General features: G+C 35.6%; 1 protein-coding gene and 1 long non-coding RNA gene across 2 annotated transcripts; one reads left to right on the forward strand and one right to left on the reverse strand.

The window, feature by feature from the left end:
- Positions 1–3,429: 3,429 nt before the first annotated feature.
- LOC145575534 (subtilisin-like protease SBT5.4) lies at positions 3,430–11,005 on the reverse strand. Its single transcript, XM_081633392.1, has 12 exons — positions 10,903–11,005; positions 10,677–10,753; positions 10,365–10,571; positions 9,266–9,764; positions 6,152–6,310; positions 5,849–5,960; positions 5,182–5,734; positions 5,005–5,099; positions 4,650–4,898; positions 4,452–4,566; positions 4,129–4,342; positions 3,430–4,038 (listed from the first exon to the last, which is right to left on the reverse strand). The coding sequence occupies exons 1-12, from the start codon at positions 11,003–11,005 to the stop codon at positions 3,482–3,484; spliced, it is 2,940 nt and encodes a 979-aa protein (XP_081489518.1). The 3' UTR covers positions 3,430–3,481.
- A 2,516-nt stretch (positions 11,006–13,521) lies between these two features.
- On the forward strand, positions 13,522–14,545 carry LOC145576673 (uncharacterized). The gene is made up of 2 exons (XR_014098520.1): positions 13,522–13,778; positions 14,237–14,545. It is a non-coding gene; the product is annotated as an uncharacterized LOC145576673 (long non-coding RNA).
- The last annotated feature ends 356 nt before the right edge of the window (positions 14,546–14,901 follow it).

Below are 14,901 nucleotides of genomic sequence, written 5' to 3' on the forward strand. Positions count from 1 at the left end.
CGTTGACTACGGGTGACTCGGAAGAGGGAGGTGGTGGACGAGTGGGCTGTAGAGGGGGGATGCCACGCAAGGGCGGTGGAGTGTATGGTGGTGTGTTTGGGCTATGTGGCTGGGCGGATATTGGGCTAGAAGAGATGTTGTTACCACGGGTGGGCTGAGGAGAGGTGGGCTCTACCTGGGCCGCTGGAGAACCAGCGCTCGCTGGCCCAGTTGGCTGAGTGCTGGAGTGGTCTGCCTGGGCCGCTGGAGATCCAGCGCACGCTGGCCCAGCTGATTGTAGCCCACCTGAAGTTGGAGAGCTTTGGATTGGGCCACGGGCTTGGTTTGTGGTTTGTGAGCCACAAACTTGGGCTGGTGAAGCACGGTTTGTGTTTGTGGTTTGTGAACCACGAACTTGGGCTGGTGAGGGGATTTGGCCTGCTTGTTGCGGGCCATGAAAAGGAGGGTGCAACAAGTCAGGGGATGGGGAATCATCAACCAGAAACTCGTAATCTATGCTACGAAATTGTGCTAGATTGCGAAAGGGGAAAGTGGTTTCATCAAAGTTGACATGACGAGAGATGATTATTTTATAGGTGGTGAGATCGAGACACCTATACCCTCTATGGTCAATAGGATAACCCAAGAACACGCATGGTGTAGATCGAGGAGCCAATTTATGTGGAGCTGTGGTAGATAAATTAGGAAAGAAAAGACACCCAAAGACACGGATGTGATCATACGAAGGAGTTTTTCCAAACAAAGCAAAGGCAGGAGTATCGTTTTTAAGGGCTTTGGTTGGCAACATATTTAGGAGATAAGTGGCCGTTTCAAGAGCATAAAACCAATATGAAGGGGGGAGAGACGCATGAAAAAGAATTGTACGCTTAATATTATTAAGTGTACGAATCATACGTTCAGTTTTGCCATTTTGTGAAGAGGTGTGTGGACAAGAGAAGCGGAAAAGCATCCCATGGTCAATACATTTTTGCTTAAACGGATCATTATCAAATTCCCTACCATGATCACATTGAAAACATTTGATCTGACGTTCAAATTGGGTTTCAACATATTTTCGGAAATTAATAAAGGATTGAAAAGCTTGAGATTTGTATTTTAGAAGAATTGTCCACACAAAATGAGTATGATCATCTAATAAAACTAAATAATATTTGTGACCTTGAGCACTATGAATGGGAGAGGCCCATAAGTCGGCATGTATAATATCAAAAGCACAAACAGTAGTATTATTAGAATTATCAAAGGGAAGTCGAGTATGTTTTCCTAATTGACAAGAATTGCAAAAAGTGGAGTCATGCTCCTTATTACAATAAATATGATTTTTAGACTTAAGATAGCTAAAAACTTGAGCTCCAGGGTGTCCTAGACGACTATGCCAAGTAGATGGTGAAACAGCAGTGAGGGAAGTAGCAAGACAAGTTGACGGAATAGACTTGGTGGTTTGACTGGATATAGGTCTCCCGAACTATCACATCTCGTTATTATGTTCCCCGTACGAAGATCCTTCACAGAAAAACCAAAAGGATCAAACTCAATAGACACAGAATTGTCAGTGGTAAATTTATGAACTGAAATAAGGTTCTTTATGAGTTGAGGTGCTAAGAGGACATCACGAAGGACAAGAGGTGTATTAGGGTGGGGAAGGGTGCCATGACCATAACCTGTTACTGGAATACGATGACCATTGCCAACTAAAATATGATTTTTAGTGCTTAAATTAAACAAGGGTAAGAGATTACCAGCGTTATTCATCATGTGAGAAGTGGCGCCCGAATCCACGTACCACTGATTGTCGGGATTTGGAAGAGTCATCGTAGAGAATGATGACGCCAAATCCGTTGGAGTCATGGGCTGCCCATAATGGGCTGAATATGCCTATTGAGGTCTGGGCTGGCCGAGAATTGACTGTTGCTGCTGGACTGGAAAAGGAGCAGGAGGTCTAGCCCACGAAGCTTGCTGGGCCCACTGCTGAAAACTGGCCCAAAGCTGCTGCTGACTTGGGGCAGATTGATTAGGGGAGGCAGATTGGGCCTGGGCCGATTGGGGCTGCTGGTTCTGGCCACGCCCTTTGCCCTTGGCTTTGGGTTTGCCACCCCTGCCTTTGTTACCACGTCCACTGCCACCACCACCCCTGCCCTGCTGCGGCGGTGGTGGTGTTGTGTGCTTGCGTGACAAAGGCTTGTCCAGAGTTGTCTTTTGCGGATTTTCGAGACTCTTCTAACAAAATTCTTGATCTTGCTTCATCAAATCCGGGTAAAGGGCGAATTTGAGTGATGGATTGAGCCACTCCATCATAGCCTGAGTCGATTAAACCTGCACAAAGACGTAAAACCAAAGTTCTCTCGGACACGGGTTGACCAACGTTAGCAAGTTGATCTTTTAATTCCTTCAATTTCTGACAATAAGAAGACACATCTAGAAAATTCTCAACAAACAAATTGTTAAATTGGTTTTCAAGATAAATAGCACGAATTTCACCGTTGTCTTGAAAAATATTAGCGAGCCTATCCCAAGTTTCTTGTGCCGTAGCATTCTTGTACAACACCGTGCTTCGTAAATCTGCAGAAATTGTGTTATAAATCCACTTTTTCACAATTGAGTCAAGGCAGTTCCACTGCGCCGTGGTGAGGTCCGTAGGACGGGGTGATTTTGGATCTATATGGTCGATAACATTGCAGGAATGACAATGAATCTCAAAGAGTTCTACCCAACTACCATAATTCCCTTTGTCACGATCAAGAATTTCAGGCACCTCATTCTTGATATTGCTAATAGAATTAGCAGGGTGATAGCTAGTCGTTGGAAGGTGGAGGAGGAGTTGATGGGGAAGGTTGTTCATCATCTTTGGCCATTGTTAATTAAGGAAAAGAACAAAAGGCTGCTACTGGAGAAACAACAATCGTCAATCTTGCGGCAAGAAGGACAAAATAAGGTAGCAAATATGGTGATGAATTACCACGTGAAAGAAGAGTTTGCGGAAGAAAGGATCGGATTTTTTTTAGAAAATTAAAAAACAATTTTGTGGAACCCTAAAAAAAATCTAGGCTGTGATACCATGTTAGATTTCGGGAAAACTCCCTGGCCCGGAGTGTGTACCATTGAATAATATATATAGTGTTACAATACTAGTCCTAATCATGTTAGGAAACCTAGTACGATAAGAATACAAACTATATCACAAATATATACAAATATATCCTACTCTGCGACAAATATTATAATAATCATATAATATCTATCAATGAGTAACATAACCAATTGTTGGTATAAATTTGCTAGTGTCGTTGCTAGAATTTCTATTACAAAGAACAAAAAGACATATCTGTGCTATTATTTACAAGGAAATAAAACCAGCTACAAGAAGTAGCTATTCATTTTTATTCAGCTATTGTATAATTATGAATTTTTCTATCTATAAAAATTATCCAACTAATAAACTAGTAAAATGAAAATATTTACTAATAATTAATTAAACCATCACTTAATAATTAAAAGTGATAATTGCAATAGGGCTTCTAACAAAGTGAAACCCATCTGACCAAAGTAACTCACCAAACCTGTGCTGCTCATACCTTCCAGCTTTCACTTTGGTGAAACTGATATTAAACTTCTTTTCTTCTCCATATTTCTCAAACTTCAACACATTAGGCTCCACTGTGACAGAAACTCCGGCTGGATGGCGAACTCGAGCTACATAAACCCCTGGTGAACCAACGTTCTTCAGAGTCCTACTGACGGTAACTGTATCATTCAGATTGTTGATCATAAACGAAGGGTAGTTTAAGTTCCTAACGCTAGTCAAGGCCTTCGACGCGTCTGGACATGTGTGTGAACCATTGGAAAAGATTCCAAACTCGGTTTTGTTGAAGAGAACAGCACATAAGTAGTCCAAATAATCATCTGCGGTTATGTCATAGACTAATCCAGGGTCCATAGCACGGTTTGGTCTAACATGTCCAGCTCCATAGCCGAATGGGTTGGCCTTTGTGAGATCTGATTCCTCCTTTATTGAGCTACCCGTGTTGTCCCTAGTTCTAGCTATTAAGAATAAGAAATAATATATGCATCACAACTAATTTAACTGTTGAAAGTATTAAGGAGGTTTGTAGTAAAGATATAAATAAATACCAGTAGTCATAGTAGCAGATTTAATGGCAGCAGCACTCCATGTAGGGTGGTGTGCCTTGAGAAGACCCGCGATACCAGCAATATGGGGACATGACATAGATGTACCAGATTGAACCATGAAAGCTCTATTAGTACTGGGTTTTTCTGTTGAATCTACTGTCCATGCCCCTGTAAATGCCGCGACCACATTCTCTCCTGGTGCCGTGATATCAAGCTATAACATAAAACGCAATATAGTAGACTTTAGCGTATTACAATAACCACCAAGAGATAGATTATATTTTAACTTCACTCAATGAACACTAATAAAGCTTAGGGAAAACCTTCAGAATGTCCGCACAGTCCATACATGGGCCTCTGGAGGAGAATACAGCTACACGAGGAGCGGGTTTATCACCATACTTTATACTTGGGGAAGTAATGTAAGCCATGGGTTCCCTACCAATACAATCCAACAACAAATTAGCACACTAAGTTATAAAACAAAACTTATTTAATAAATGGAGAGAAATCATAATTACTTTGTTGAATTAATGTATTCGAATAGAGCTAATCCATCTCTATAATTGATATGTACTGCAGGAAGAAAATCAGGATCAGCCAATACTTCGTTGCCATCGGATTGCTCGTTGCAAAGAATCATGCCAACTCCGCCAACAAGTCTTACTTGCCTCCCTTTGTCCACTCTTGTATTGTCTCCTCCTCTCATATAGGCCAATATCTTGCCTTTTGCCTTTTTCGAATCCAATGTTCCTGCCATACAATTTATACTGCTTGCACAACACACGAATCACATACGTAGTACAAGTTATTTACGAGTAATTCATTATTGAACTTACAAGCATAGTAAGTAAAATATAAATCAACAGTTCTTACGCATCAGTAGCAGAAGCATTTGAAAGCTTTGCGTCTGCAGCAGATATAAGTGGATATAACTTATCTTCGTTCAAACCTCTTGACATGCTCAAACCCTGTCATAAAATTAATTTCTCAACAAATGTCTTAAGAAAATAAAATGACATGCTAAAACAGTTAGAGTGAAGAAAATAAAACCTTAAGTTGGTGTCCATTGCCAAGCTTAACAATGCTTTGGAACTCTCGGTCCATAGTACTAGCCGCGACAGTAATAATCCACGGAGAAGTATTGGTAACAGTACCTCCATAAGGTCCTGAATTTCCAGCAGAACACACAACAACAACACCTTTTTGAAATGCATGATATGCTCCAATTGAAATTGCATCTCCAGAATAGTCATAACGACCGTCTAAATATCCACCAGCTCCAATTGATAGGGACAACACATCAACACCGTCGTAAATAGCCATATCAAGAGCTGCCATGATATCAGCAGAAAAGCACTCTCCACCAGTACTAAGTGTTGTCCAACAAACTTTGTATGCAGCAACTCGTGCTCGAGGTGATCCACCTTTTGCAGTACCAAGTACATTGCCATTTATGGTTGCTCTTTTGACAAAGTTTCCTCCTGCTGTTGAGAGGGTGTGTGTTCCATGACCATCAAAATCGCGAGCTGATTCCATGGATTCTGTCACATTTCCTCCTTCAGCTTTATATCCTTTGTTAAAATACCTTGCTCCAATCAATTTCCTACAAGGTAAAAAAAAAAAAAAAAAAAGATTATAATTCTAAGAATATGAAATAGAAAATAATTGAAGATTTATTTATTCAAATTAGTGATGAAGCAATAATATGGCTTTGAACCTGTTGCAATGCACACCACCAGTCATGTTGCTATTTTCGCAAGTACCCTTCCATTTGGACGGTATAGATCCATACCCTTTGTCGTCGAAGCTCTCAGATTCAGGCCAAACACCTTATTATAGCATGATCACCATTAATACAATAGGAAGTGCTACTAACTATGTTTGTAATAACACTCCTATAATAGTAGTGCAACCAGTGTTGGAGTAAGGTACACGTATTTAAAGATCCCCTAGACGAATAAAGTCTAACAAAACTTGTACACAAAAGATTAAAAAAAAAAAAATAGATAAAGAGAAATACCTGAATCAAGGTTGGCAATGATAACATCTTCACCAAATCTGGCCTCAGCCCATGACAATTCTGGTATGTCATTTTTTTCCAACATCATGTAATACCAAGAATATGTTGTATGCTTTTTCAAACCTTTGTTGCGGAACACTGATATCACATCTTGATGTTCTGATTTACACATAATTTTACCAAATAAGACATTTGTATTATAAAGAGATGCATGAGGTATATTAATAACAAAAACGCACCTTCTATATTACAAGTTTTTGGAGGGAATTTTGAATGAACTCATTCTATTTTAATGAATTATTAGTATATCTTGAAACGAACAATATATTTACTGACACGACAACGCGACTGGCTAGTCACACCATGTGGCTGCTAGTAACAAAATTAAAGTAATCCTATAACATTGACCGAGTATCTAATGTAACCCCTATAACGCTAACGAAGTAACATCATAGTGGCTGATGTGTGGCCAGTAGGCTCGTTGCTAGTATTTTGGTGGCCTATGGGCAAAACTACAAATTGGGCCCTAATTTATCAAGTATATTAGAAATTTTAAAATTGCAATAAACTATAATTTTATAATCGACCAATAAAAACATCAAATTTGATAGTAAAAAAAATGTAAAATTTAAAATGCATACTATAGAGTAAAAGTTTTCATAAAATCAACCTATATTAAAAAATTTATAAGAACTAATAATGTGGTTCATAAAAATATTCAACCATGCAAATTCAATTTCTAATAATAGAGGTTATAAATAAATAAAAATTAAAATATAAAAAATGACAATATAATATACATAAAATATAGATTACAAACAAACAAAAGATTGAGTCATAAATTTTATGACCAATGTTAATTAGTTCCATAAAATTTCTCGAATAGCACGAGTAGCTAAGTATTCAAATCAACAAGACAACAAACATGGTCATTGGTTGAAAAAATTCAAGATCTATACTATATACTAAAGTAATCACTAAAGGGGACACTTGGCATAATTTCATGAAAATTTTTCCCTCCAAAAAAAAAAAAAAAAAAAAAAAAAAAAAAAAAAAAAAAAAATCTATTAAAAAAATTAAAATTCTTTTTAATGGAGTAAATTTTATTTATATATATATGTAACACATAAGAATTTAAACAATAGGAATTAATAAATTCAAATTTCAAAAAAATAAAAAAAGTTTTACATAAGTCATTTAATTAAAATTAACTCTATTTCAATTGACTATTTATTATTAATAAATCTTAATTTATAAATATGTACATTGCACGGGTCAAAACTAGTATAATAATATAACCAACAAAATGAAAATAAGACTCATGATGAATTTACATACCAAGTGGGAATATGTGGCAAATGAGCCCCATAACCTAAGACTTAAGTGCAAAATAGCCCCCTAAGTACTAATAACAGCAAATTAACCCCACTACTTTTTAAATCGTGCAATTTAACTCCCATTAGATATTTTCCGGTGACATTTAATCTAAATACATAATACAAATCGGAAAACAACTACTACGTATTTTTTTCCCCAAATAAATAGTACACGTATATTTATGCTAGTATAGTTCATGACACTTGTATCCCATTATTCCCATCTTACCTACTTTTGGTCTTCATCTTCGTCAATTCTACGACACAACTTTCTCTCTGTACCCACCATTTCCCATTTTTTTCTCTCTCCTTCCAATGGCAAATTATCTTCAAATCTAAGTGCAAATTAAAGTAGTTAATTTAATGAGGGGAATAATTGGGTTGTTTACGAATCCTATTAGTAGTCAATATTCACTACCACCTTTTACCTTAGCTTTCAAAGAAATTCTGTAGAACTTCTAACACTATCCTATCGCTAATTTAATGAGAGGAATAATTGGGTTGTTTATATCATGAGAGAGAAATCAAAGTTACCTATAGAAGAAGCCATGGAAGAGAGTTGAGATGTTTTGGAGAGCGTTGTGCTTGAACGTGGTGCTGCTGTTCATGTAGTTCACTTTTTTTTTGTGTATTTTTTAATTTCATTATAGAGTTATTGTATATAAGTTATAAATAACGTACTTCAAATATACAAGGGTTGTATCTCAATGGTATAAGGATAGTATAATGGTAAAATTATAGTGGTATTTCGACGAAATTAAAATTTTCAGATTATATATGGCCGGAATATACAATTTATGGGCTAATTACATGTTTTCTAAAGGCGCAGGGCTGATTTGCTTCAATTAATTCTAAAGGGGTTGATGTGCATTTTAGTCTTAAGTTATGGGGTTCATTTGCTACAAACGCCCATATAAAGTGTGTGTATCGATGTATGTACAATAAATAAAAATTTAAAAACTTTATACAAAAAAATTGTTAAAAATAAAGTATACTCCCTATGTTTCACTTTGTTAGTCCCATATATTATTTTGGACATTTCAAAATGATATACTCATATTGAATATTTCCTAACATTATATAGCGTGAATAATTTTCATAATCCATGAATAGTTAATCTAATTGGGTGTTTAAAGAGTCAAATAACTCTGATTGGTTAATATAGTGGTAGTGGATTGCTGACATGGCAAATCTTCTAATCAAAATTTTGTTATAGGCGATTTAATTATAGTCAATTCCCATAAATAAAAAAAATAAACAAGAAAAGACAAAACATTAATTACGTTGCAATCAAATTTCCAAATTATTAAGATTCTTCCTTTTTCTTATTTTAAGTGATTGATTGCAAAGGAAACTAACAAAGTGAAACGGGGGGTGAGCAAAAAATTAGGGTACCCTAAATCGAAACCATAATTTGTTAGGATCTGCAGGTTCCGGATAGTAAAATGGGGAACCTGTTGCAGCAGGTCGGTTTCAGTTTAGGTTCTCGATTTTTTGGAGGAACCTGTGGGGTACCCTGTAACCTATTAAAAGTATTATTTAAGCCCAATTTATATATCAAATTAAGTCCAAATTTTTATAAATTAATAAATAAATAATAGTCATAAATATATGTATTATATTTGTTAAATAACTATTTTTGGTTTGATGTATTTACAAGTTGTAAATTTATGACCTTCCAATATATTTTGAAATAATTTTGCAAAAAAAGTACGAAATATATTGAAAGACAGAGTACCCTGCAGGCTCCGGTTCCGGTTTCCACTTTTCACAGTTTCGGTTCTCATTTTGAGGAACCTGTTGCAACAGGTTCCGGTTCCGGTTCTCGAAATTTCAACAGGGTACCATATTATACTCACCTCTACTTCGTAGTACTCAACGCCCGGAGGGTCTGGGACAGCCCCATTATCCCTAATATTCACGACACCGTGATCACTATTAGTGCCCAAATTAGTACCATTGTGCACACCATCATTAGCATACATCATCCCATCATCAATATCCTCATAAGCAGCAAAATCATCATGAACATCACCATTGGACTCATAAACATGTGACTTAATATTAACATCTTTCGGGGAAACAAATGGGAACACATCTTCAACAAATTTAACATCTCGGGAAACAAAGAAAACTTTGGAATCAAGGTCATATAGTCTCCACCCTTTCTTCCCAAACGGATAACCCACAAAAACACACTTTCGATTCCTATTTACAAATTTATCTCCATTAGTTTTCTGATTTTGAGCGAAACATAGACACCCAAAAGTGCGAATAGCATCAAATAAAGGAGGCTTATTAAAAAGAATTTCGAAGGGAGTTTTGTTGTGAAGCAAAGAAGTAGGAGTTCGGTTAATTAAATGAGGTGCAACAAGTACACACTCACCCCAAAAATATATCAGCAATTTGGCTTGAAATCTTAAAGCTCTTCCTACTTCCAAAATGTGTTTATATTTTCTCTCAACCCTCCTATTTTGTTGCAGTGTACCCACACAAGAGGTTTGAAAAATAATTCCAGTTGCAGCAAAAAAATCAAGCAAACAATTAAACTCGGTACCATTGTCACTTTGCACAACTTTAATCGCCTGGGAAAATTGTCTTTCGACCATAGCGAATAACATCAAAAACATACGAAACACCTCAGTTTTATCAATCAACAAGTCTATACACACTACTCTAAAATAATCATCAACAATTGTCAAAAAATAACGAGCTCCTCACGACGAAACATGACGATATGGACCCCATAAATCACAATGAACTTTCTCAAATATTCTAGACGCTTTATTTTCACTCAAAGGAAAAATATCTCTAGGATGTTTAGCACGCATACATACTTCACACCCCTTATCAAGACTATCTTTGCAATTAACAGTAAGAAGCAACTTAACTACTTTCTCAGAAGGATGACCCATACGACGATGCCATAGCTTCAAATTAGACCTCGTGTCAATAGCACCCACACGATCCACGGAATCTAATTTGCTAAAATAGTACAATCCGTCCCTCCTAGATCTTGTTCCAATCAACTCCTTCTTTTGATCCTATATAGCACACATATAAGAGATAAATTGGACAACATAATTAAGCTCATCATTAAGCTGTGAAACAGAAAGAAAATTACAACTCAAATTAGGGACATAGAGCACCCCAGTTAGAGTAATTTTGCCCGACAAACAAACAGAACCAATAAGTGAAGTCAACACTGTATCACCGTTCGGTAACCCTACAGGACATTTAAAACTCTTTGTGTCAAAGAGCCAAGATTTTTCTCCTGTAACATGATGCGTGGCTCCAGTATTAATAATCCAAGAGGTACCATCAAACTTATTATTCAAATGATTTTCGAGACTACTATTGCTTGCCATTGGTCACTTGGAAATAATTGGGCACTCGCACTCAAAGTAAGATTGTTGGCAGAAGTAGGACTACTATTGCACTCATACTCTGGTGGAGGTAGATTGCTGCCGTCCACCATGGCTCACCGAAGTAATATTTTTATTTATTTTTTCTTTTTCTTTTTTTTTTGAAAGAAAAATTAAAAAATTGAACCTGCTCTTGATACCATGTAGAAATTTGTATAAACTAACATATTAATTCTCATTGATGGCGGCCATGGCCAATAAATAATACAAGTTAACCTTAATCCGATAGAATTAGGAAACTAACTTAATATCACCAAAATATATTCTAGCCATAAAATATGGTCACAAAATATATCCTAATACTCCCAAAATATATCCTCAATAAAGTACTTGGTAAAAAATGAAGTACGAAGTACGAGTAGTTTTTTAATTTTTCCAAGCTAAATAAGAGCACTCACAACAATAATTAAAAAAAAAAAAAAATTTGCTCATTCTCTCTCTACCCACCTTATTTTGCTCATGAGCATTTTTGGTGAGTATATGTTATCCCACTAGTGATAAAATAAAAAAATTAAAAAAAAAAAAAATTGCTCATCATTCTCTTTCCTACTTTTTTCAGTACACCACCAACATTTCTCTCTCTTATGCATCACCATATTATTATTAATTATGTTTTGGTTATAGTGCTACTAAAGTCATACTATTTTTAAATTAAGGGTAATGATATATATATATATAGCCCTTAGGCTATGTATAAGCATTAAATATACTTTCTAAAATGAAATTAAGTCGGGAATTCATGATAAAACATGCGCAAATTGGTGTAGTTAATGTAAATTTATCCTTAATATTTCCTTTTTTAGTTCCTTATACATAGCCCTAAGGGCTAAGTTTATCATTTTCCTTAAATTATTACAATTATTAAATATTAATTAGTAATATTATATATTGTAACATTTAACGCCGAACAATTATTATTGTACGACTACATTACATTTTAGTCATTAGAAATGTTTAGCGTCGAACAATTATATAATTTAAATTTGTAGCGTACGATTACATGTAATTATTCTACAAACCAAAATAATTAACGAAATTAGATTATTATCATACGATATCTGAATTTTTTACTCATTAATAGAACCATATTTTTGCCAAATGTGTTCCACTAAATCTGCTTTTAATTGAACATGAGTGTCTCTATCTGTAGACACCTAAAAATGTCTCCCCAAAACCAAACCCGATGATGAACAATCTTTTACTGTCATTATTAGTCCGGTTGAGTATTTAATCTTTGGATTTTTTAATCTATATTTATTTCCATTCAATAAACCAACCCAATTCTTAGCCCATTTCCCCAAACCATTACTTATTTTCTTCTTTTCGTGTCCACATCACAAAACCAAGAGAAACTAATTTCGTGGCCCTATAATTTTGATCAAAATATTATTTGGTTGGATAGGCCTTTCAATAATCTTTCCAATGATATATCATAAGCCCAATTCCGATTTAAAACGAAGAAGATATGAGCAAAACACTAAACTCGGCCCAAAACCGATACCCTTTCACTAAAATAGCCATATCTTAAAATCTAAAAATTATTTTGACCCGATTACATATGGGTTGGAAAGTATACTTGATAAGCTTTTCAACGATATATAATATGTCTTATTCCGAGTTACGGATCAAAAGTTATCATAATTTTAAAAACGCATAAAAAACTGGAATTGCCGCGCAAAACGTTGTGGCACGGTGTATGCCAACGTGGCACGGTGCATTGTACCGTGTCACCGTGATTTCACATGTCTTTTTCACGTTTTTTCTCTCGCGGGAAATGAATTTGGACACATTTTTGGACAAACTGTATACTGCGACATGGTGTACTATACCGTGCCACGGTGGACAGTACCGTGTCATAGTGCCCAGTACCGTGTCACAGTGCCCAATTAGGGTTTTTCCGCGGCTCTTATCTCTTCTAGGGTTCCGCGCATCCCCCTGTTCATTTCCTCTATAGATACCTTGCTGATTTCTTCAGTTCGGGGCACCAAAATCATTCTCTTTCTCCCTACACCAAAATCATTCTCTTCTCCCTCTTTAACCTAATTTCTAGCCTTCCTTATTCTTTCACCATACATCCCTTAAGCAGTACAAGGAGTCCATACTTGACCCGAAGTTCCATCCTTAAACCAAGGCGTGAAATGTATAATTAACTGAGGGGTTTGGACCAAATCAACTCTACTTTTAATTTAATTTAATTTCAATTTGATTTATATTTTTATTGAAGTTACTAACAATTTATTCATGATGTAGCGATTTAAAGGAGCGCGCGAAATGTGAGTAATTAATTAATTTAATTACTTATTTTATTTTAATATTACTAGTATCATGATTAGGTTTATTCACTAGTAGAAAAATTGAAAAAGGCAAACGCTCATTGGCCACCGGTTTTTGTAAACCGGTGGCTTAATTAAGTGGCGGGATGAGGCAAAGAACAATTGCCACCGGTTCAACCAAACCCGTGGCAAAAATTGGAAAGGCCACCGGTTTGAACCCGTGGCAATAATGAGTTAAAACCCCCCCCCCTTATAAACCCCAAACCCTACCCTTTTCCTCTCATCAGCCGCGCCTCCTTCTCTCTCCTCTCCCCTCTCCTCTTTCTCTCTCCTGCTCTCCCCTCTCTTCTCTGTTCTCATCTTCTCTTTCTCGATCATCCCCTTCTTCGATCTCCTTCTCCTTCTCATCCCCTATCTTCGATCTCCTTCTCCTTCTCCTTCTCATCCCCTTCTTCGATCTCCTTCTCCTTCTCATCCCCTATCATCTCTGTCTCGTCTCCTTCTCTTTCATTTCCAAGACCACCAAGACCAAGACCGCGAAGACATGCACGAGGTTAGGTTTAATTCGATTTAATTTTTGGGGTTTTTTTTCCTTTTTTTTTTGAGTTCGTGAAAATCAATCCGTTTTCAACTCTTTTTGTTTTTTTGAGTTCGATTTAATCCTCAATTTGTTTTTAATTCTCGTTTTGAAAATCAATTCGATTTGTTTTTTGAGTTCCATTTAATTCTCGTTTTTTTGATGATTTCTAGGATTTTGCTTAATTTTTTTTTCTGGGTTTTTTCTGGGTTTATTTTTTTTTCTGAGTTATTTTTCGTTTTTTTTCTGGGTTTTTATTAAATTTTTGTGTTTTTTCTGGGTTTAAAACTGATTTTATTAGATTTTATTAAATTTTTGTGTTTTTTCTGGGTTTTTATTAAATTTTTGTGTTTTTTTGGGTTTTCATTTAATTTTTGTGTTTTTTGCAGTTTATTTATTTTATTAGATTTATTTTTTTGTTTTAATTGGTGCAGGTATGTTGATTTAATTTAAATCGAAGAATGAAGCCGAAGAATCAAGATGCAAGAATTTTGATTTTGATGTTTTAATTTTTTTTTTTTTGATTTATATTGTAAATTTTTTTGATTTATATGTTGTAATTGTTCCTGACTAGTTGGCTGGAAATCGTACTAGTAGTTCCTGACTTATATTGTAAATTTTTTTTATTTACTAGTTGTAATTGTTCGTTTTTTTTTGTAGGAAATACTTTCAATTTTATTGATCTACATTGTAATTTATTTTTGATTATATATTATACATTTTCGATTATATTTATCGTTATTGTTTGATTTGGATTTTGATGTTCTTATTTTTTTTTATTTAATTGTACTATTATATTTCTTTAAGAAAAAGGCAAAAAAAAAAAAAAATTACATAATGTACATTGCCACCGCTTAACCGGTGGCATTTATATTTAATACAAAAAAAAAAACCGCCAACTGTTTTTGCCACCGGTTAACCGGTGGCAATACGTAATTTTGCCACCGATTTGAACCGGTGGCCTTTTCAACCGAGTATTGCCACCCCCCAAATGACCACCGGCTCAAAACCGGTGGCATAGGGGGGTTTTGAACCGGTGGCTAATTCATTTTTTCGCCTAGTGATTATTATTTGATTTGGCTAACGATATTATTGTTAA

Source organism: Chenopodium album, chromosome 13 (genome assembly GCF_948465745.1).
Source record: "Chenopodium album chromosome 13, dcCheAlbu1.1, whole genome shotgun sequence".
Taxonomy (NCBI): Eukaryota; Viridiplantae; Streptophyta; class Magnoliopsida; order Caryophyllales; family Amaranthaceae; genus Chenopodium; species Chenopodium album.

Excerpts from the sequence above, each read along its gene's own strand:
- LOC145575534 (XM_081633392.1), bottom strand. The coding sequence starts at position 11,005 with ATGGTGGACGGCAGCAATCTACCTCCACCAGAGTATGAGTGCAATAGT. Across the intron at positions 5,961-6,151 it reads CATTGCCAACCTTGATTCAG|GTGTTTGGCCTGAATCTGAG; the intron begins GTATTTCTCTTT and ends TGCTATAATAAG. Across the intron at positions 4,039-4,128 it reads ATCTGCTACTATGACTACTG|CTAGAACTAGGGACAACACG; the intron begins GTATTTATTTAT and ends TATTCTTAATAG.